Source organism: Salmo salar, chromosome ssa01 (assembly GCF_905237065.1).
Source record: "Salmo salar chromosome ssa01, Ssal_v3.1, whole genome shotgun sequence".
Classification (NCBI taxonomy): domain Eukaryota; kingdom Metazoa; phylum Chordata; class Actinopteri; order Salmoniformes; family Salmonidae; genus Salmo; species Salmo salar.
This window is the reverse complement of record NC_059442.1, coordinates 75,193,139-75,215,490: the sequence shown is the minus strand read 5'-3', so window position 1 is coordinate 75,215,490 and position 22,352 is coordinate 75,193,139. Positions and strand designations below refer to the sequence as shown.

Sequence of the window (22,352 nt, the reverse complement as noted above, 5' to 3'; positions counted from 1 at the left end):
TATGGACACTGCATTGGATCCTGTTGAATCTTATTGCCTACAGATGATTTGTGTAGATATGATATTACCCACTAGGTACATTAGATCTCAATAAAAAATGTTTAAAGAATGACACTGGAATCCATTATATATGGATGGTTCCATATTATGTAGTAGATGTTCTCTTTACCCACACATGGCTTACATGGGCCTTTGGCTACTTGGAACCCTTTTTCGAAACCACACTCCACAAAGCAAGTCCTGCATGCTCTAGTTTTGTCATGTCTTGATTATTGTCCAGTCGTGTGGTTGAGTGCTGCAAGGAAATACCTAGTTAAGCTGCAGCTGGTCCAGAACAGAACAGCACGTCTTGCTCTTCATTGTAATCAGAGGACTAATATAAATTCTATACATTCCAGTCTCTCTTGGCTAAGAGTTGAGGAGAGACAGACTGCATCACTTCTTCTTTTTATAAGAAACCATGTGTTGAAAATTCCAAATTGTTTGCATAGTCAATTTACACACAGCTCTGACACACACACACTTATCCCACCAGACATGCCACCAGGAGTCTTTTCACAGTCCCCAAATCCAGAACAAATTCAAGAAAGCGTACAATATTATATAGAGCCCTTATTGCATGGAACTCCGTTCCATCTCATACTGCTCAAATAAACAGCAAACCTGGTTTCAAAAAACAGATAAAGCAACACCTCGCGGCACAACGCCTCTCCCCTACTTGACCTAGATAGTTTGTGTGTATGCATTGATATGTAGGCTACGTGTGCCTTTTAAAAAAATGTATGTAGTTCTGTCCTTGAGCTGTTCTTGTCTATTGATGTTCTGTATTATGTCATTCTGTATTATGTTTTGGAAGAGTAGCTGCTGCTTTTGCAACAGCTTATGGGAATCCTACTAAAATACCAAAATACCAAACTGACCAAAGCTTGGTTGATTTGCATACAACTGGTTGCTTCCTCTCATGTCGGGCCAAACTAGGTCTCTGATGGGGACTATACACAAACAAAGTCCTCACACACTCCTCAGCTCACCAGAGGCCCTTCAGAGTGCCGCTTGGAGCGTTGTATTTCTTTGATCTACATGTATTTCAAAATCTGTTATTTAGAAATGTATGAAACCTGCCTTAGCGTGTAAGGAGGACACCTACTGCAGCATATGAGTGAGTCACTGTTCTGATAAGGTGAATTTCATCAACATTTGTAATATTTATTTTCTTCCAAAATAAGAGAATGTGAAATAAATGCAGACCAGACCATTATAAAATCCAGGTGCAATACAAAAGTCAACATATACCCGCAAAAGAACAATGCTTTGATCAGAGTGGGTTTTCCTTGCCTTATTGGAATAGTGATTCATGATGTGTTGACGCTATATTGACTTAATCTTGCAGTTCTTTAAATGTCCAGCAGGAGGACAACTAGCATGTGTCCATGCAGTACTATACTGAGAGAGAACAGCAGAGGTTGCGTTCATACACTCGATAGTAACCTATGAGAGGTTAACATCAGTATATAATTTAAAGCACTAAATAAACCCATGTATACATCTGTAACATTAATACTGATTAGTAAACTATACTAATCAGTATTAATGTTACAGATGTATACATGGGTTTATTTAGTGCTTTAAATTATATACTGATGTATAACAGTACAAAAAACTGAATAAAAAATAAAAGAAGTTTAACATTTAATTAATTGATATGGAATTTGATTTGATTTAAAGATTCAATGTCTTTAAAGAGACAGAGTTCGGTAAAGATGTGGCAAGTGAAAGGATTGCTACTTTCAGCAGTACAGGCCTATACATCTTCCTCCTTAGTGTCGCTACACTACAGAAGATCATTAACACTGATTTGTGACATCTCCAATTACGATTGAAGTCAAACTGCTTATAAAGACATACATCAAAGCTATATTCCTCCAATAGGCTCGCCTTTCACTGCCCATCCACCAGACTGCAGATTTGGTTATGACAGCTATTTCGGTTGAGGGAATAATCTTCCTAACACTATAAATCAGCAGCATATAGCTCCCACTGACTCCACAGTATATCTTCTTTACGCCTCAGTTAAACTGGATGTATGTTTACATTCTAAATATAAATGGTCTGACCAGGAGATCCTGTGTCCTAGTAACGACCACCCTAACTAAGACCAACATACTCTCACAGGCCAAGGAAAACATGGAGTGTATGAATGAATGAATTAACAAATGAATGAAAGAAGGAATGAAGGAGAGGAGGGATGAATAAATGATGGAATGGAGGGATGGGTGAACGAGTGGATTAATGAATTAAGTGATTAACCATTAATATAACATGGATATAGTAATTTTGTTGGCTTAGCTGTCACCTTCACAAGTAGGCTACAGATCTCCCTGAAACTGTTGATTTAGTGAGATATATTTGATATGCGTATCCTTGGTGTCATCAACACTGATCTGAGACCAGTTTTACAGTGTAGTTAGTAAAGAACCTGGTGAAAACTCATCAAAGGACAGAGATAATACGGGAGGTGTTAAGACAGTGTAGCACACTACCACCTCTGACAAGACAAGAGGTCTGGACCTTTATGACACATGGTAGGCCTAGTGCACTTGCCCTGGAATGTTGACATCAGTGGTTCCAGTCCCAGCTGTGGATTCCCATGCCCTTTGTGACATCCTGTCCTGGGACATAGCCATGTCCTTCCATAGGCTACTGATGCACCGGTTCCTGTCATCCCGTGTCTAATTGTCTTCAGAATCTAAAGACTAATTGACTGGGGGCAGAATAAGGGCTTTGGCAATGGAAACACCTGTTGTCGGTGAATGATTGAAGGAGCCTCCTTCAAATGCAGATGAAAATAAGCCAATGTCATGTACAGATCGCAGAGAATAAGAGAACATCTTCATCATAGTGTCAGTGGCTGTGTAGCAAGGGAATTCCTATCGGATTCAGTTCTGAGAATACAAATGGGGACAACTGCTGTGTTCCATGCGCTCGATGGAATCATCTGTGGCCAAGCTAATAATGGTCTTAAAATGGAAGCCTTGGCATTTCACACCAAAGCTGCTGCTGCATCACAGTAGGAGAGTTATAGTGGGCTGCTGCTCAAATGAACACAGGCAGAGCGCAGCATGACAGTCACATATGCAGGTCAGAGACATGCGTCATTTTAAACACAACTACATTACACGGAAAGAACGCAATGTAGGCTGTTGCCTAAGTACTGACTGAGACAAGGGGCTGCTTGGCACTTCGTATAAACATCCGCGCTCAGCCGTATTACTGCGCTCTTTATGCCGGTGTTTATTATTAGAGCTACGCCCCGCCCCTCCTACCTGTTCATCTCTCTCTGGTTCTCTGGAGCGAGCGGTTCCGACAGGCGCAATCAGCTGGCGGATCTGCGCGGGCCTGGGCGGGAGCACAGGAACACTGGTGGAAGACTACATTTACCCGAGAGCTTATCATTGTTTGCTGAATTTAGTGGAAACACCGTTAGATTATGTATTTTCGCATCGTGGCAACCGTTTGGGGACTTGAAATATATTCAGCCATTCGAAAACCATATAGGCTATCAATGAAATTGCCGTTTAGAAAAGTGAAATCGATTGTCCGCCGTTAATCGACGGAATCACTGGACGGAAGACGGCTTGAGAGGCCGGACAGAAGCTGGTTGAAGAAAACAGCCTTGTTTTAATGTCGCTGCGCCTATCATAATCTGAAACATTGGCAGCCTCGACGCCTGCTAGATGAGACCATCTTTGCCATGGCATTTGTCCTGAAAGACTTGGAAAACCCCTAAAAATGAAAAACGCTCAACGTTTATCATTACTGCGGATTTAAATGCCTCTCACGAATGGACACCGACCCGCTATTTCGGTCCAGTTTGTGCGTGCGGCGTTTTCCACTGTAGCGGAAATCTGAACTAGATTGCAATAAACACAGTGCGGGTGACAATAATATAGAACGCGAAGGGGGGTATTTTTGTTTCAAGCAATATGGCTGGTGAGTGGGGCTGGGGACGCTGGCACAGGCTCTCCAAGGCTCCTAGATGCTAGCTGAGCCGGATGCCACCGTTCTCCATGGAAGCGGCAACTCTATGATGAGTAGAAATATCTATCATAATAAAAATCAGGACTCCTCGATCTCTATATCCAAGATGGACGTGATCATCCCCTTCTCGCCAGACGTGCCCTGCGACAATAATGGCCAGCGCATGTGGTGGGCATTCCTCGCCTCCTCTATGGTGACGTTTTTCGGGGGTCTCTTCATCATTCTCCTTTGGAGGACCCTTAAATACCTGTGGACCGTGTGCTGCCACTGCAACACCAAAAAGAAGGTAGGCTAATGACAAACACATAAACCGTTGGTTGTTGATGTGTCGCTCATAACATAAACGGTATCTCGTGCGTAATTTAACCTTTATGGTTACATATATTGCGCCACTGTCTTTCTTTACACATTTAACTGTATACCCTATGACCGACCCGACGTTGTCATCCATTGTTTATAAGAGCTTACCAGCCTGGCCCGGGTCGGTTGATTTACCATGGCATATTGACTTGAGTCCAGTTCGTGTTGTGTTGCATTGGCCTTCACCGTGAAAGTGACTCACCATTACTTACACAGTACGAGGAGCTGCCCCATAGCTAGAACAACTGTCACCCACCTGCAATAACAGGCCAGTCTATGTGGTAAGGGAGTACACAGAATATAGGCTACCAACTACTCTATTTGATCTTCATCTGGGGTTATATTCCAGACCCGTTATTACATGTTTTTTCTTCAGTAGAATCAATGCTTTGTATATATCTGTATTTCAGTAGAATCAATGCTTGGTACATATCTGTTTTTCGGTAGTATCAATACTTGGTATATTTCAGTAAAATCTGTGCTTGGTATATTTCACTATTCAAATCAACGTTTATTGGTTGAGTACACATTTGCAGGTGTTATAGCAGGTGCAGCGAAATGCTTATGTTACTAGCTCCAACAGTGCAGTAGAATTCCAAAAAATCTGAAATAAATAACAATCCAAAGTAGATATATTAGAGTGAGAATCCAGAATATAAATAACTGATGTGTATAGACAGTATATACTTTGGAAAATAGTATGTACAGTAGTAGGTATGTTAGGATGAGCTATGTCCAGAATACTGTATATGCATTGTGTAAACAAGAGTATATAAACAGAATAGGAATTGATTAGCATTCATTAACTGTGTATATATATATATATGGGGCATTAGTCTCAAGGTGCAGGGCTGAGTACCGTCAGGTAGCTGGCTAGTGATGTGCTGTTCAACAGTCTGATGGCCAAGTGATAGAAGCTGTTTCACAGTCTCCTGGTCCCGGCTCTGATGCACTTGTACCGTCTCTACTAGATGGTAGCAGAGTGAACAGAGTGTGTCTCGGGTGGCTGAGGTCATTTAATGAGCTTCTTGGCCTTCCTTTGACACCGAGTGCTGTAAAGGGAGGGCAGCGTGCCCCCGGTGACGCATTGGGCTGACTGCACCACCCTCTGGAGAACCTTGCGGTTGAGAGTGGTGCAGTTGCCGTACCAGGCGGTGATGTAGCCCAACCGCCTGTGGTTGAGGTGCTGTTGTGCTTTCTTCACCACGATGTCTGTGTGGTGGGACCAATTCAGGTCCTCATTGATGTGCACGCCAAGGAACTTGAATCTTTTGACTCTCTTCACTGTGGCCCCGTGGATGAGGGCTTCCTCCCTCTTCTTTTTCATGTAGTGTACAATCAGCTCCTTTAGTTTTTTTGACGTTGAGGGAGAGGTTATTTTCCTGTCACCACTCCACCAGGGCACTAACGTCGTCCCTGTAGGTTGTCTTGTTGTTGTTGTTGGTAATCAGGCCTACCACTGTCGTGTCGTCAGCAAACTTGATGATTGAGCTGGAGTCGTGCGTAGCCACAGTCATGGGTGAACAGGGAGTACATGAGGGGGCTGAGCACACACCCCTGTGGGGGCCCCCGTGTTGAGGATCAGTGTGGTGGAGGTGTTGTTGCCTACCCTCACCACCTGGGGTCAGCCAGTCAGGAAGTCTAGGACCCAGTTGCAGAGGGAGGAGTTCATATTTCAGTGTAATCAATGCTTGGTATATTTCAATATTCTTTGTCTGTGAAATGCCTGGTTGTGTTGCTTGATTAATGCAACCTGAATGGTTGATCTAGAAATAGACTGTATGGATGTCCCTGCTGTGCTGACTGCCTAGTTGGTTCATCCCAGTGCTACAGTAGGCTAGGGGTGGCCCACATAAAACATGAATCATGTATGAATCACCTTTGGGTAAAAGCCTGCTTCAGTTCGTTATGACTCACTGTGTTCTATAGGGCACAAGTGGTCATCTGGTTGGTTGAGCCGGCTAGTTATAGAGAACTCCGAGGTGGGCACATCGCAGATAAATTGCACACACAACATGCACATCACATCGTACACATAACATACCCTGCAACTCAAAGAGCATTTCATAGTAATCGCTGTTGATGTTTTCTCCAGTCTTTGCACAGATGATGCCGTTGGTTAAATAAAGTCATTCTATTCAAAATGTCTAGTTTAGATGGGGTTCTGTCCTGGTGTATTTCACCCTACTGTCTGACATTATGGTTGAATCTGACAAATCCTTGCTCCTATTTATTTAAAAAATATTAAAAAATATTTTTTTTACCTTTATTTAACAAGGCATGCCAGTTAAGAACAAATTCTTATTTACGGTGACGGCCTACACTGGCCAAACCCAGGCGATGCTGGGCCAATTGTGCGCCGCCCAATGGAACTCCCAATCCCAGCCAGATGTGATATAGCCTGGAATCGAACCAGGGTGTCTGTAGTGATGCCTCAAGCACTGATATGCAGTGCCTTAGTCCGCTGCGCCACTCGGGAGCCCTATGAGGAAACTGTTCTAAGAATCATGTGACACTTTGACCCAATCAGATGGACGTGTGAGAATACATTAGTAGACAGACTGTGGCTGTGTAGTTATCCATCCATACTTAGTATCGAGAGAAGGAGAGATGGACAGAGAAAATCAGAGAGAGAGAGAGACCTGAGAGCGTGACCTTGCTCACCCTTGATGCTGTTTGGGTTGCTTCCAGTTCAAATAGGGCTGAGTCATGTGCCTCTCTCTCTCTTTCTGCCTCTCTGCAAAGTCCTCCTGGCATAGGGCGAGCAACGGCCCGTTCCTGCCCATCTTTGTTGAGCATTGTATCGTGACAGCCAGGGGCATCAGCGGGAGGACGGCAGGGCAGGCAGAGGGCTCTCTTCCCATCCTCCCTCCATCCTACACCCTCCATCTTTCGTCCACCATCCCTCTATCCTCCCTCCACTGTATCCTGTTTATGGGTTATATAATAGTAGGGAAAGCACAGAGCCAGATCACTCTTAGGTAGACCATGGCAGATTGCATTGCACCCCTAAAGCCGATTTGGGGGCGACGTGAAACCGGGCATTATGTTGTTTGTTGTTGATGTGACAATGGCTCCTCTGGTTCTGAGTAATTTAAAGACTGAATCCAAATTTGAGAAACGCACGAATGAAACTACTTCAAATTTAAATCGACCGTTGATCTCAATGGGAAATTTGTGCTAAGATTTGAGTTGCATGCATTTGCCTGCATATCAAATTAGGATGAGGCCAGGGAGATCTAAAGAGTTAACAGGATCTCCGAAGTTTCTTTCCTTCATTATGCCTTAATTATGAACACATCACCCAGGCCAGTGAGCCAACCAGGCAGCCCTGCTGAAACACACCCAGGACGGGCCTTAGTACCTGGGGAGAGGTTCTAACACAACCAGGCCTGACCTGGGTCTCTGAATGGATCACCTGCCTTTCTCAATATAATGTATACAGATATTCTGCAACTTTTAGGGGAATAGAATTTGACTAGAAAAATAATTTATGATTTTATTGTTAACCAATGGTCTGAGTTGGTGTGTTTATTGTAGTGAATTCGGGAGGTAGCCCTGACCGGGACTCGAACCCGAGTCCAGCGGCTTTCAAGCAGACAGTTGATGTCCACGCCCCTGCGTAAATATAAATAGCATAATAAAAAAATCCACATCAAATCTGTCAGTTTAAGTTACAGATGTTTTTTTTGTACCACATCCACCGATGTCGCACTACTGAATCTGCAGTGAAAGGTGCCAGGGCTAGAGCGGCGATTGTCAGACCATGAGACATCCCAAAAATCGGTCTTCTCACAAAATCCTCTACCATTGACTATTATGACCCTCTATGGAAAAAAGTGAACACGCTGGTGTTCTCCGTTTTGCTCTACAACCCCCACAAGTGTCTTGGGACTCTTCTGAAGTCGGTACAGCCGATCTGCCAACTTCTGTCTGGAGCGTCCGAAACAGTTTGAGTTACAACCTAATATGACCCCTCTGTGGAAAGGTGAGACTCTTATGTACACGTTTTGCTCTGATGCCCACAGGCCTCACAAGAAGGTCTGAAAGTCCCCCAGTACAAGTTGAAAAACTGAATGGAAGTGCAGTGAATTCGGCACATGACACATGAAAGGCACATGACAACTTGCTTGGTGTTTGCCAAAAGGTACCTAAAGGACACTCAGACCATGAGAAGCAAGATTCTCTGGTCTGATGAAACCAAGATTGAACTCTGGCCTGAATGCCAAGCGTCATGTCTGGAAGAAAGCTGGCACCTCTCATCGCCAATACCATCCCTACGGTGAAGCATGATGGAGGCATCATCATGCTGTTTGGATGTTTTTCAGCGGCAGGGACTGGGAGACTAGTCAGGATTGAGGGAAAGATGAACTGAGCAAAGTACAGAGAGATCCTTGATGAAAACCCGCTCCAGAATGCTCAGGACCTCAGACTGGGGTGAAGGTTCACCTTCCAACAGGTCAACGACCCTAAGCACACAGCCAAGACAATGCAGGAGTTGTTTCGGGAAAAGTCTCTGAATGTCCTTGAGTGGCCCAGCCAGAACCCGATCGAACATCTCTGGAGAGACCTGAAAATAGCTGTGCAGTGACGCTCTCCATCCAACTTGACAGAGCTAGAGAGGATCTGCAGAGAAGAATGGGAGAAACTCCCCAAATACAGGTGTGCCAAGCTTGTAGCGTCATAGCCAAGAAGACTCGAGGCTGTAATCGCTGCAAAAGGTGCTTCAACAAAGTACTGGATAAAGGGTCTGAATAGTTATGCAAATGATATAATTCAGTTAATTTTTTTTATACATTTGGAAAATAATTCTAAACCAGTTATTTGCTTTGTCATTATGGAGTATTGTGTGTAGATTGATGACGGGGGGAAAAAACAATTTGATACATTTTAGAATATGGCTGTAATGTAACATTTTGAAAAGTGAAGGGGTCTGAATTCTTTCCGAATGCACGGTATATATGGAGACTGTTTAGTGCCAAAATAACGGGTTAAATACTTGTAAAAAAAACAATCTATTGTTTCCTGATCTTTCTTATAAACTCAGCAAAAAAAGAAACGTCCCTTTTTTTCAGGACCCTGTCTTTCAAAGATAATTCGTAAAAAATCCAAATAACTTCACAGATCTTCATTGTAAAGGGTTTAAACACTGTTTCCCATGCTTGTTCAATGAACCATAAACAATTAATGAACGCGCACCTGTGGAACGGTTGTTAAGACACTAACAGCTTACAGACGGTAGGCAATTAAGGTCACAGTTATGAAAACTTACAGGACGGACAGCTGATCGTCCTTGCAGTGGCAGACCATATGTAACAACACCTGCACAGGATCGGTACATCTGAACATCCCACCTGCAGGACAGGTACAGGATAGCAACAACTGCCCGAGTTACACCAGGAACACACAATCCCTCCATCAGTGCTCAGACTGTCCGTAATAGGCTGAGAGAGGCTGGACTGAGGGCTTGTAGGCCTGTTGTAAGGCAGGTCCTCACCAGACATTACCGGCAACAATGTCGCCTATGGGCACAAACCCACCGTAGCTGGACCAGACAGGACTGGCAAAAAGTGCTCTTCACTGACGAGTCGCGATTTTGTCTCCCCAGGGGTGATAGTCGGATTCGCGTTTATCGTTGAAGGAATGAGCGTTACACCGAGGCCTGTACTCTGGAGTGGGATCGATTTGGAGGTGGAGGGTCCGTCATAGTCTGGGGAGGTGTATCACAGCATCATCGGATTGAGCTTGTTGTCATTGCAGGCAATCTCAACGCTGTGCGTTACAGGGAAGACATCCTCCTTCATGTGGTACCCTTCCTGCAGGCTCATCCTGACATGAACCTCCAGCATGACAATGCCACCAGCTGTACTGCTCGTTCTGTGAGTGATTTCCTGCAAGACAGGAATGTCAGTGTTCTGCCATGGCCAGCGAAGAGCCCGGATCTCAATCCCATTGAGCACGTCTAGGACCTGTTGGATCGGAGGGTGAGGGCTAGGGCCATTCCCCCCAGAAATGTCCGGGAACTTGCAGGTGCCTTGGTGGAAGAGTGGGGTAACATCTCACAGCAAGAACTGGCAAATCTGGTGCAGCCCATGAGGAGGAGATGCAGCTGGTGGCCACACCAGATACTGACTGTAAATTTTGATTTTGACCCCCTCCTTTGTTCAGGAACACATTATTCCATATCTGTTTCTGTTAGTCACATGTCTGTGGAACTTGTTCAGTTTATGTCTCAGTTGTTGAATCTTGTTACATTCATACAAATATTTACACATGTTAAGTTCGCTGAAAATAAACGCAGTTGACGGTGAGGACATTTTTTTTTTTGTTGCTGAGTTTACATCTCAGATATAGGTCAGACACTTGTTAAATCAAATAATGATTGTATATATTTTTTTGATACTTCAAGGGGTCTTAAAATTATTAGTCAAATAGCTAGATGATTCTTGATATGAACCCCGGCTCAGACAGGGCTTAGTCTGTAGAGGGTTTTAACCGTTACGCCAAGAGGTGCGAACATGTTCATTGATATGAACCCCGGCTCAGACGGGGCTTAGTCTGTAGAGGGTTTTAACCGTTACGCCAAGAGGTCCGAACATGTTGATTGATATGAACCCCGGCTCAGACGGGGCTTAGTCTGTAGAGGGTTTTAACCGTTACGCCAAGAGGTCCGAACATGTTGATTGAGGTCGCTAGGTGTTGTGTTAAGGTCAGTGGCGGTTCTAGCTTGTATGGCTCCCTGGTCAAACCCCTCCCCCACCCCACCCCCCAAAAAACACCATTCTGCACTGTCATTTTTATTCAGACATTTGGAACAACACAAATAAATAATCATAACATTTAAAACTAATATATACACACACAAAAACAAGACTCGTAACAAAAACAAATATGACATTTTTTTGGTATATATATAAAAAAAAGAGAATCAAATTATTACACTTACCCTATTGCTAACAAAAAACACACAAATAAAACTCAATTGCACAAATCCTATATTACACAAATAGAATAGCACACTTATAAAGAAGAGAACCTGATTATTACACTATTGCACTTCAAACTAAGTTGCACAACTAATTGCATTAGTACTGTACAAAGTTAGAGGTGCGCTATTTGATAGATTCTCTGCTCCCCCTACCTCGGGCTTCCAGTGGGAAGACCTCAGGTCAACCTACCCCCGCCCCCCTCCCCATCTCGTACTTCTGAGTGGGAGACCTTCCCAGGCAGTAGCCTGCCTAGCTCACAAACTAGAATCAGGGCGCCCACTCCGACAAGGTTAATTGACCCACAGTCCCACACGGTGACATGATATCATTGACGTGACGTGCAAATGAGCGATATAAAAACCGATCGCGCAAATGTCACCATTCGGAATAATATTATTTGTACATTTCTTTTATTTTTTTATTTGTATATTATTATTTTTTTACTTTTTTTTTTTGTGCGCCCCTGCTGCCCTGGGCAGCTGCCCATGTTGCCTATGCCTAAATTCGCCACTGGTTAAGGTCACTACATTATTGATTAGGGGTGGAAATTGCCAGGGACCTCGCAATACAATACTTAGGTGCCGATACGATATGTATTGCGATGCTCACTATTCTATATATATTGCAATTCGATACTGTGATTTTATTGCGATTCAATGTCCTTAACCTAGTGCTCATCATATGTCTGCTGCAGAGGGACAAGAGAGAGCTTTGAGGAAATTTGTTTCGACCAGTCATGGAAAAAGGTGCTTAAAGCAAATGGGCTCCCTATTTTTAAAAGTAGATGGAGAACAAGCTATGAAGGAAAGATACTGGCGTTTTGGTGCATGATGCGCTATATCGTCAAATAACATCCGATCTGTAACTGTATTGATTAGCTTGGTTGGGAAGTGAGGCAGCGACAGCATACATTATTTCTCCTTACTGAAAAGAATGTAAAAAAGGAGTCAGTCCATCATAGAGCCACATATAACTGTGTTAGATAATGACACTGTTCTATGCTGCACTATGCACCCATGCTATTTAGACTGTCATTTAGCTGGCTGTCAATTCATTGTCAGTTTATTTATCCATGGCTCGGCTGATCTAAAATGGCATCATCATATGTCTTCTCGTACAGCTTCAGATATGCTCATACACATCAACCCACACACAGCATAATGAAGCATCCATCGTGTGTCTGCTGGTGTGTATCCCTCCGTATCCAGTTTCCTCTAAATGAGTAGAACTGCTATAAAAGGTCCCCACTGTTAGGGCTCCAGACCTCCATGTTGTTTCCCTTGTGGAGGGCAGGGGAAGGCAGGGCAGAGCAGGGCTAGTCCTTCGGGGGTGACTTTGGTAGGAGGGGGTTGGTTTGACACTTGGCCACAGAGGGAACAAGCTTGTTAGGCGTATTAAGGAGGGAAACCAGATCTGTGTTCAGCTGAATGGCGAGGCCGGCTTCGTTGGCATGGTATTCGTAACGTGATGCCGGTCCACAGGGCTTAGTACTGGGGATACTGGGAACGGGGAATTGAGGGCAACAAAACTGGAGCTGGAAACTGACGGGTCGGGTGAGAGTCAGGAGGAGGTGGAAATTGAGGGGCTGAGGGCGTGAGGCGTGTGTGTGTGGTGTTGCATTTCCTGTCCCTACCCCCGTCTCTCTACAATCCCTGGGTTATGGCCCAATATTTTCAAATGACTTTCTCTCCTTTAACCTCTTGTTTAACCTCATCTCCTCACCTTGTCTCCTTCCCCACAAGATCACTGGATGGGCTGCCCACCTAATTGTTCTCAACTCATGGTTCACATAGGAAAGGAGATGAGGAAAGTAAAGTATTCCAATCCAGATAATTGGAACACAGCCTCTGCCTCTCACATTCACTCCGCCAGGTGTTTTCTGCAGAAGAGGAAAATCTCCAATCCAAAACCATGCTAATGTAGCTATGTGCATATCTAACACAGAGGGGTTCTAGCATACAGTAGGCGAAGCTACACATTGATGCAGTAGAGTGGGGAACACTGTTGTTGTGAGCCTTATTAGTATGCACCTGTCCTATTTTTTTCTCTTATACCCCTTACATACCAAGACGTTTAGCCACAAACTTTACCATGCCGCCAACTTTTTGCCGCCTTTTCTTCATATCTGAAAGGTATTGCCGGTAACAATGCCTGTACTTTTATTTCCACCAACTGACCTGGTCATGATTGCGGTAAAGTTCTGTCTAAGGATTAGTATGGAACATAGCCATAATGCCGACGCTGCATTGGCACACACTACGCTCTAACACTGTTGATGGTGGCTAGTCTGCGCCCCGTTACTAGGCCATAAATAATTAGTGTGGGAATGAATCACTGAATTACAAAAATAGTGGAATAAAGTAGGCTAATGCAATTGAAGGCATGTATCAAATTGTGACTTGCTGATTTTCTCTCTCTCTCTCTGTGAAATTGATTTCTGTGAAATCAAACTGTCCACTTAGGAAGCAACACTGATTGACAATACATTTCACATGCTGTTGTGCAAATTGTATAGACAACAGGTGGAAATTATAGGCAATTAGCAAGACACCCCCAATAAAGGAGTGGTTCTGCAGGTGGTAACCACAGAACACTTCTCAGTTCCTATGCTTCCTGGCTGATGTTTTGGTCACTTTTGAATGCTGGCAGTGCTTTCACTCTAGTGGTAGGATGAGACGGAGTCTACAACCCACACAAGTGGCTCAGGTAGTGCAGCTCATCCAGGATGGCACATCAATGCGAGCTGTGGCAAGAAGGTTTGCTGTGTCTGTCAGCGTAGTGTCCAGAGCAATGTCGGCGCTACCAGGAGACAGGCCAGTACATCAGGAGACGTGGAGGAGGCCGTAGGAGGGCAACAACCCAGCAGCAGGACCGCTACCTCCGCCTTTGTGCAAGGAGGAGCAGGAGAAGCACTGCCAGAGCCCTGCAAAATGACCTCCAGCAGGCCACAAATGTGCATGTGTCTGCTCAAACGGTCAGAAACAGACTCCATGAGGGTGGTATGAGGGCCCGACGTCCACAGGTGGGGGTTGTGCTTACAGCCCAACACCGTGCAGGACTTTTGGTATTTGCCAGAGAACACCAAGATTGGCAAATTCGCCACTGGCGCCCTGTGCTCTTCACAGATGAAAGCAGGTTCACACTGAGCACGTGAGAGTCTGGAGACGCCGTGGAGAACGTTCTGCTGCCTGCAACATCCTCCAGCATGACCGGTTTGGCAGTGGGTCAGTCATGGTGTGGGGTGGCATTTCTTTGGGGGGGCCGCACAGCCCTCCATGTGCTCGCCAGAGGTAGCCTGACTGCCATTAGGTACCGAGATGAGATCCTCAGACCCCTTGTGAGACCATATGCTGGTGCGGTTGGCCCTGGGTTCCTCCTAATGCAAGACAATGCTAGACCTCATGTGGCTGGAGTGTGTCAGCAGTTCCTGCAAGAGGAAGGCATTGATGCTATGGACTGGCCCACCTGTTCCCCAGACCTGAATCCAATTGAGCACATCTGGGACATCATGTCTCGCTCCATCCACCAACGCCACGTTGCACCACAGACTGTCCAGGAGTTGGCGGATGCTTTAGTCCAGGTCTGGGAAGAGATCCCTCAGGAGACCATCCGCCACCTCATCAGGAGCATGCCCAGGCGTTGTAGGGAGGTCATACAGGCACGTGGAGGCCACACACACTACTGAGCCTCATTTTTACTTGTTTTAAGGACATTACATCAAAGTTGGATCAGCCTGTAGTGTGGTTTTCCACTTTAATTTTGAGTGTGACTCCAAATCCAGACCTCCATGGGTTGATAAATTGGATTTCCATAGGTTATTTTTGTGTGATTTTGTTGTCAGCACATTCAACTATGTAAAGAAAAAAGTATTTAATAAGATTATTTAATTCATTCAGATCTAGGATGTGTTATTTTAGTGTTCCCTTAATTTTTTTGAGCAGTGTATATAGACTCACATTCTTTGGAAAATATAAATTGCTATTATTTTCTATCGGTATCATGGTGAAGATACTCAAAATCTAAGATCCTACGCCTGCTCCCTAAGAAAGCAGAGTGAGGGTAGGAAAAAAAGCTCATGTGGATTTCAAAAAGTGAGAATTGAATTTCAGGAAATAATCTTTAAAACAGCTACATTTTCTTTCAGCATGGCAGAATACGTAGAATCCCTGTAATTTAAATCTGCAACGTTCCCTCTCAGCTCCATTGCAAAATGTGTATAATTGCAGGAAATTTGCTTTAAAATGGCAAAAATTGGTCTTGGCTCCAAAAATCTGCCACACCTCCTCAAAGTGTGCACAGTTCCTAAGTCATTTCAATGCACTGTTATGACTCAAAGAAGAGTTCAGCTATAAGGTGCTTTTTTTGAGCTCTCCTAGCTGTGCAGTGGAGAGTCTCCATGGAGCCAAGACACATTTTTTTGCAAATTTCCTGCAATTATACACATTTTGCAATGGAGCTGAGAGAAATTATTTAAGAAAAATAATTTGTATAATTCTGCCATTTTGACTGCACCCATTGACATGCCCACCACCTAAGCCCCTTTTTGATACAGGTTGTTCCAGCATTGGGGAACAACCTGTAGCCCGCCCACCCCTGCGCTTGCCATGTCTATTTCTATGGGTACAAGCACTGTTCATGACACACACTGTTCACACCCCTCTTGTTGGTGGAGAGTTTAGCAAGTTTAAACTGTATTTCCTGCAATTCTACACATTTTGTAAATTGGGTGCAAAGAAATGTTTGCAGTTTTAAAGAACATTTTCTTGCAATTCTATGTGTAATGTGTATTCATGTGCTATTTGAGTGTCAAAAGTAAAACAATCTATGGGCTAAAAACCGAAATAAAAAACCGTTAGCTGACAGTGTTGATCTGTACATTTCTGACAAGTTACAAATAGTATGCCGTGACTAAAATGACAAGAGGAACTGATGATGCACTACCCAAAATTGTAATTGAAACTTGTGCATTCTACTATTACAACTTTCAAGAGTAAGTTTATAGCTTGACTGAGTTCCTAAAATAAATCTATATATTTGGTGGGTGTGGGGGTGTATGGGAAACATAAGACAAAAGAACAACAAGGGTTTTAGTGAGAGGACTAACTGGTGTCTCCTAGTGGTCACACCTCTCAAGTGTGCACAGTTCCTGAGTCATTTCAATGCACTGTTATGACTCAAAGAAGAGTTCAACTATAAGGTGCTTTTTTTGAGCTCTCCTAGCTGTGCCGTTGAGGAACTAGAGGAAGCATAGGGCTGTTGCGGTGACCATATTACCGCCACACCAACAGTAATGAGCCATGACCGTAGTCAAATTCCACGTGACCGTTGAGCCACCGTGATCTCCTCTTATGCACTCTGAACATGCGTTGGTAATACCTAACTCACTAATGTCCATCAGGTCGCTAATGGCCTGGTACTCAGGGCTCTATTGTCCCTCTAACCACTCTGACATCAATGCAAATGCAATGGAAAATCACATCAAACATTTATCAAAACAGTGTCATGCTTTTTAAAACTCACCTCACTGTGATCGATCAATTTGAAGAAAGAAGTTCAACAGCAGGTTGAAACAGAGTGGAAAACATGATCATGGTGGATTTTGTTTCAAAGCCAAACACAATGAAATGGACAGTGCTTTCAAAAGTGATGATTCATTCAAAACATCCATCCACATATTAGAGCTTATGCCTAGTAACAGCACTTGTTTATATTTTCATAATTAATAGGCTGACACATGGCCTTTTAGCTAGAGAATATCTCACCACTGTGTTTCCAGCTCTCCTTTATTCCTTTCTCCAGCGCGCAGAGAGAGAGGGGCTGTCAACAGTTTAATGAAGTATGTATAGTTGTGAAAACATGTTACTATCGATGTTCCTGAGTAGATTTGAACTGGTTTCCCAAATGAAGCACTGGGTAGCTACAGGAACAGGGTTGGAGAGCCTGTGGCATACAGAGTTTGGATGGAATATCACCTGTGACACAGAGGCTGCGTGCTCCTCGAACAGTGGTTGATGCGTAGGGCGAAATAATCAAATCAAAGTTTATTCGTCACGTACAGATTTGCAGACATTATCGCCGGTGCAGCGAAATGCTTGTGTTTCTAGCTCCAACAGTACTTAGCAATAATAAAAACAATGGGCACACAATCCAGAATTGATTGATTTATTAAGAAATAAAAAGACTTAAGTATTCTTATAAGGCAGACATTTCTATATGCAATCCCGTGTGAAAGCAACGTTTTGATGGCTAACACTAAAAAGAGGAGGATCCCAGCTGCTACTTTAGTTATTTCTCGGCTGTGCGTTAAATCCGGAGTAGCCTACCTGGACTGAGGGAAAGCAACCTCCATTAGCTAATTGAGTTGCTACCGATCATCATCTTTTTTTATCCCCTGCCCCTGTTCCTGCCCATTTGATAATGGGCCATTCTAAATCTAAACTCATTTGACCTATTAGTAAAGATTTAAATTGAGAATAGTCTGATGGGTGAAAATATGATCTCTTGATGAAAGAACAGCTGTGCAGCCTGAGGCAAGGAACAAGCAAACTTTCTTGTGGCCTTTTTCAAATGATCAATAGCCTATAGTCACATCATGCAGTCCATATGTGTTTTGATTTCTAAGACATTCTAAGGTTTGTATCATTCACAACTAAAGTTGCCAAATAACTCCTGAATCTAGGGTATAGGACCTGTTTCAAATGATCACTTTTACTCTCAACATAGCTGCTTCATATGTGCACTTGCTCCGGAATGGGAAAAAATATCCTTTCTATTGTATTCAGCTAAGATCAATTATATTCTTCTTACTATAAAATTATATAAAATAATGGCACTGGACTTAGTGTATTCAGACCCCTTGACTTTTTCCACATTTTAAGTTAGAGCCTTATTCTAAAATGGATGTAAAAAAATAACAATTTTAATCCATTTTAAAATAAGGGTGTAACATAACAAAATGTGGAAAAAGTCAAGGGGTCTTAATACTTTACGAATGCACTGTATAAGCATATCTCGTCTGCTAAATGAACTAGCAAAGACCGTACAGTATGAAAATGGGTTAAAACTGCTACTCCATAGAAACCCCCCTCACACTTGTAGGCGATGTCATGTCGATGTCATGGCAATGTTGGCTCTCTGTGCAGAAACAGTTCGTAGTCTAAAGGTTCTCACGCCGAACTGTCCATGTGCAGGCTATCAAATCAAAGGCATTCCTTCGATATGAAGTTGTTTTTGATGAAAACTTTCACAAGGTTGGAGTAGTAACATGTTCAAGACATTGGCTCGGATCTACGTTGTGCCTTTAGATTTCCAGAAATTTTAACAACGAAAGAAGGATTTCTTAAACCCCAAACCCCGACCTGGTCTGTTTCGTCTGTCTCGCAAGTGTTCCCGGAAGTCTTGCGATGTTGCGCCACTGGGTTTAGAAATTCTGTGGCACTAGCCTACAGCCTATGGCATGGCGCATAGCCGTAGTCTGACTCATATTCTATTCTGCTGAAATACATTTTCTTCCTACTTATGTTTCTTTAGACCTGCCTAAAATATCATGGATTTATTGTGATGGTGCATATTAAATGGATTTATTGTGATGGTGCATATTAAATGGATTTATTGTGATGGTGCATATTAAATGGATTTATTGTGATGGTGCATATTAAATGGATTTATTGTGATGGTGCATATTAAATGGATTAATTGTGATGGTGCATATTAAATGGATTTATTAGAAGAAAAATATGTAGATGTTCCAAAGGATCCTATCAGAGGCTTGTATGTTTGGAGGCCTGGAGATGCTAAACATGTTTAATTACCGGCAGTCATTTACATGACAACAATCAGCTGACAAAATGTCATGACGCCACAGCCCTAAGCAAGCATACTTGTAGTTTTGTTTGGAACACAATTACTGTTGTTTACGCAATCCAAAAAGGCCCTATTATAAATCTTAGCTTTCACAGGGCGATTCACCGATTTTGAAATGTTGGTGCGCATTGTGTGTTCTGCGAGAAAATAGAAAATTATGATCAGAACAACCCAGGGTATGACTCATGTCTTCTTGTAACTGTACATCAAGCGTAGTGATCAGAAACGTTGACTCTATATATAATGGTTTTATGATATGATCATGTGTAGTGCACATTTGGACTCACCGGTGTTTGGCTTGTATGACATCAAAGTGGTATTTATTCTAATCCTCAACGTCTCATCTTTCAAAATGAATTGAGTCCTCTTAAAGATGCACTCTTGAACTTTAATAGCATTTTTGTAGTTTTGAAAGTGGTGCTCGCGAGACAAAAATGGTCCCGTTGTTTTGTGTACTACATCATCAGATCATGTACTACGTCATCCATTTCATATAATATGTGATGAATCCTATTCTGTTACACATTTGTTGTGCTTACGACCCGACGTGCTTTTCTCTTCAATTTACAGTGTTTCCCTCACTCAGGCAACACAAAATGTGCAAAAGTTGCCCAATTACTGGGAGGGACAGGGGTAACTTCTTGCCACGTGTGGTGCTCAAGTTCAGAATGGCTGTCAGTCAAAACCCATAAAGCGCTGAAAAGCCTGAGCTCTGACAATTACTGTACAGCCACTGCGTAACAATTGTTTTCGCTTATCAGTGCCCAAATCTGCCCTTTTCAACCCGTATATGGTACGAGTGTAAAGGCTTAATGTGGAGGTCCCTACCCTGCAGAGAGGAACGGTTGTGTGGCTGTGTATCCTCTGTGCTTGGCAATCAGCCGGCTGTATTTCACCTAGAGCAGCAGAGTGCATACACCCTGCCTTCAGCTGTCGCTCTCTAACCCCTGACTAGCCTAGCATAGTTCAGCCGCGACATAGACCAGCCTAACCAAGGCCCAGCACACCCCAGTTTAGCCCAGCCCACTGTCACTCTAAATTACGCCTGGCTAGCCTAGTATTGTTTAGCCCCAGCCTCAAACCAGCCCAACTCAGTTTAGCATCTTGTCAGTTATCAATGGCTTCCAATAAGAAGCTCAAACGATCACATACAGACCGGGAAGGACCATTTCACAATGTTCAATGGCCCATTAATCTAAGATATGTGTGTGTATAAGCACTGGGCAGTCTCCTGTCTGCTGTAGCCTATGTGTTGTGGCCTGCCAGTGGTCGACTTCAATGCGTCGTGTCATGTATCATTGATACTGGCATGGAGGGAGCAGCGTGCCTCCCAACCATCCATCCCGAAGCAGAGCGTGACCAGTTCCTACTGATTCACAAACATTCTTCTCTCCTGCTCTGATGTACTGGGAATAACTCTGCTGTCTGGCGAGCTCAGGTCCCAAAATACAGGAAAACAAGACAAATTGTGTCTGGCTGGATATGGACACCCATATGGTTCAGACAAATATAGGCAAGCAGAAACTGTGTTTTCACTTCTGTTTTCACTTTATTTCATACTCCACTGTTTATTTTGTGTTTTAGAAAACGTGTGGCCAAATGTTAATTACCAGATAATTTCTTAATCCTGTAATTCTATAATGCCGTAATTCTTTTGGATTCTATTGAAATGAGCAGTTCATACAGTAGACTACCAATGTGCTACCTGGTGCTTATTGTCATACCTGAAAGTAGCCATGGCCAACAGTAGTAGCTGGTAAAGGATTGTAGAATAAAGTGCTTCTGAGCTCCTCTATCTCTATATAGAAAGACAAATGTCAATGTCATTCCAAACCTATTCTTCAACACGTATATGCGCTTTTCTGGATTCTAATCCGTTGGCCTTGTCGGGAGATACAGAGAACCGTGGTTTGTCACTTCTGATGCACGATAATCCACAGTGGTCATATATCAATCCCAACTATGAATACCATGAGGTAGTAGACAGTTCAGAGCCCTCTCCCTTCTCCTTTACTCTCTCACCCTCCTCTCCTACCCTCCCTCCTCAGTCTCCCCTCTCCTCTACTCTCTCACCCTCCTCTCCTACCCTCCCTCCTCAGTCTCTCCTCTACTCTCTCACCCTCCTCTCCTACCCTCCCTCCTCAGTCTCTCCTCTACTCTCTCACCCTCCTCTCCTACCCTCCCTCCTCAGTCACTCCTCTACTCTCTCACCCTCCTCTCCTACCCTCCCTCCTCAGTCACTCCTCTACTCTCTCACCCTCCTCTCCTACCCTCCCTCCTCAGTCTCTCCTCTACTCTCTCACCCTCCTCTCCTACCCTCCCTCCTCAGTCTCTCCTCTACTCTCTCACCCTCCTCTCCTACCCTCCCTCCTCAGTCTCTCCTCTACTCTCTCACCCTCCTCTCCTACCCCTCCCTCCTCAGTCTCCCCTCTCCTCTACTCTCTCACCCTCCTCTCCTACCCTCCCTCCTCAGTCTCTCCTCTACTCTCTCACCCTCCTCTCCTACCCTCCCTCCTCAGTCTCTCCTCTACTCTCTCACCCTCCTCTCCTACCCTCCCTCCTCAGTCTCTCCTCTACTCTCTCACCCTCCTCTCCTACCCTCCCTCCTCAGTCTCTCCTCTACTCTCTCACCCTCCTCTCCTACCCTCCCTCCTCAGTCTCCCCTCTCCTCTACTCTCTCACCCTCCTCTCCTACCCTCCCTCCTCAGTCTCTCCTCTACTCTCTCACCCTCCTCTCCTACCCTCCCTCCTCAGTCTCCCCTCTCCTCTACTCTCTCACCCTCCTCTCCTACCCTCCCTCCTCAGTCTCCCCTCTCCTCTCCTACCCTCCCTCCTCAGTCTCCCCTCTCCTCTCTTTCCCCTTCTTCCCTATTTTAAATGTAACCTTTTATTTAACTAGGCAAGTCCAGTTAAGAACAAATTATAATTTGCAATGACAGCCTACCGGGGAACAGTGGGTTAACTACCTTGTTCAGGGGCAGAACGACAGATTTTTACCTTGTCAGCTCGGGGATTCGATCCAGCTAGTTACTGACCCAACGCTCTAACCACTACCTGCCCCCTCAATCTCTCCTCCTCCCCTCACTCCTCTCTCCCTCTCTC

The 22,352-nt window shown here is 44.0% G+C and overlaps 1 protein-coding gene across 30 annotated transcripts in view; it reads left to right on the top strand.

Moving 5' to 3' along the window:
• Positions 1-3,128: 3,128 nt before the first annotated feature.
• Positions 3,129-22,352, top strand: part of kcnma1a (potassium large conductance calcium-activated channel, subfamily M, alpha member 1a) — a 260,694-nt gene continuing 241,470 nt past the window's right edge. For 4 of the 30 annotated variants that reach the window (XM_014215722.2, XM_045722309.1, XM_014215716.2 and 1 more), the window contains exon 1: positions 3,161-4,324. In XM_014215722.2, the coding sequence (XP_014071197.1) occupies positions 4,037-4,324 (288 nt within the window). In that variant the 5' untranslated portion in view covers positions 3,161-4,036. Of the gene's footprint in view, positions 4,325-22,352 lie in introns of all 30 variants that reach the window. The other 26 variants (XM_045722191.1, XM_014215553.2, XM_045722195.1 and 23 more) reach the window with 13 other exon arrangements.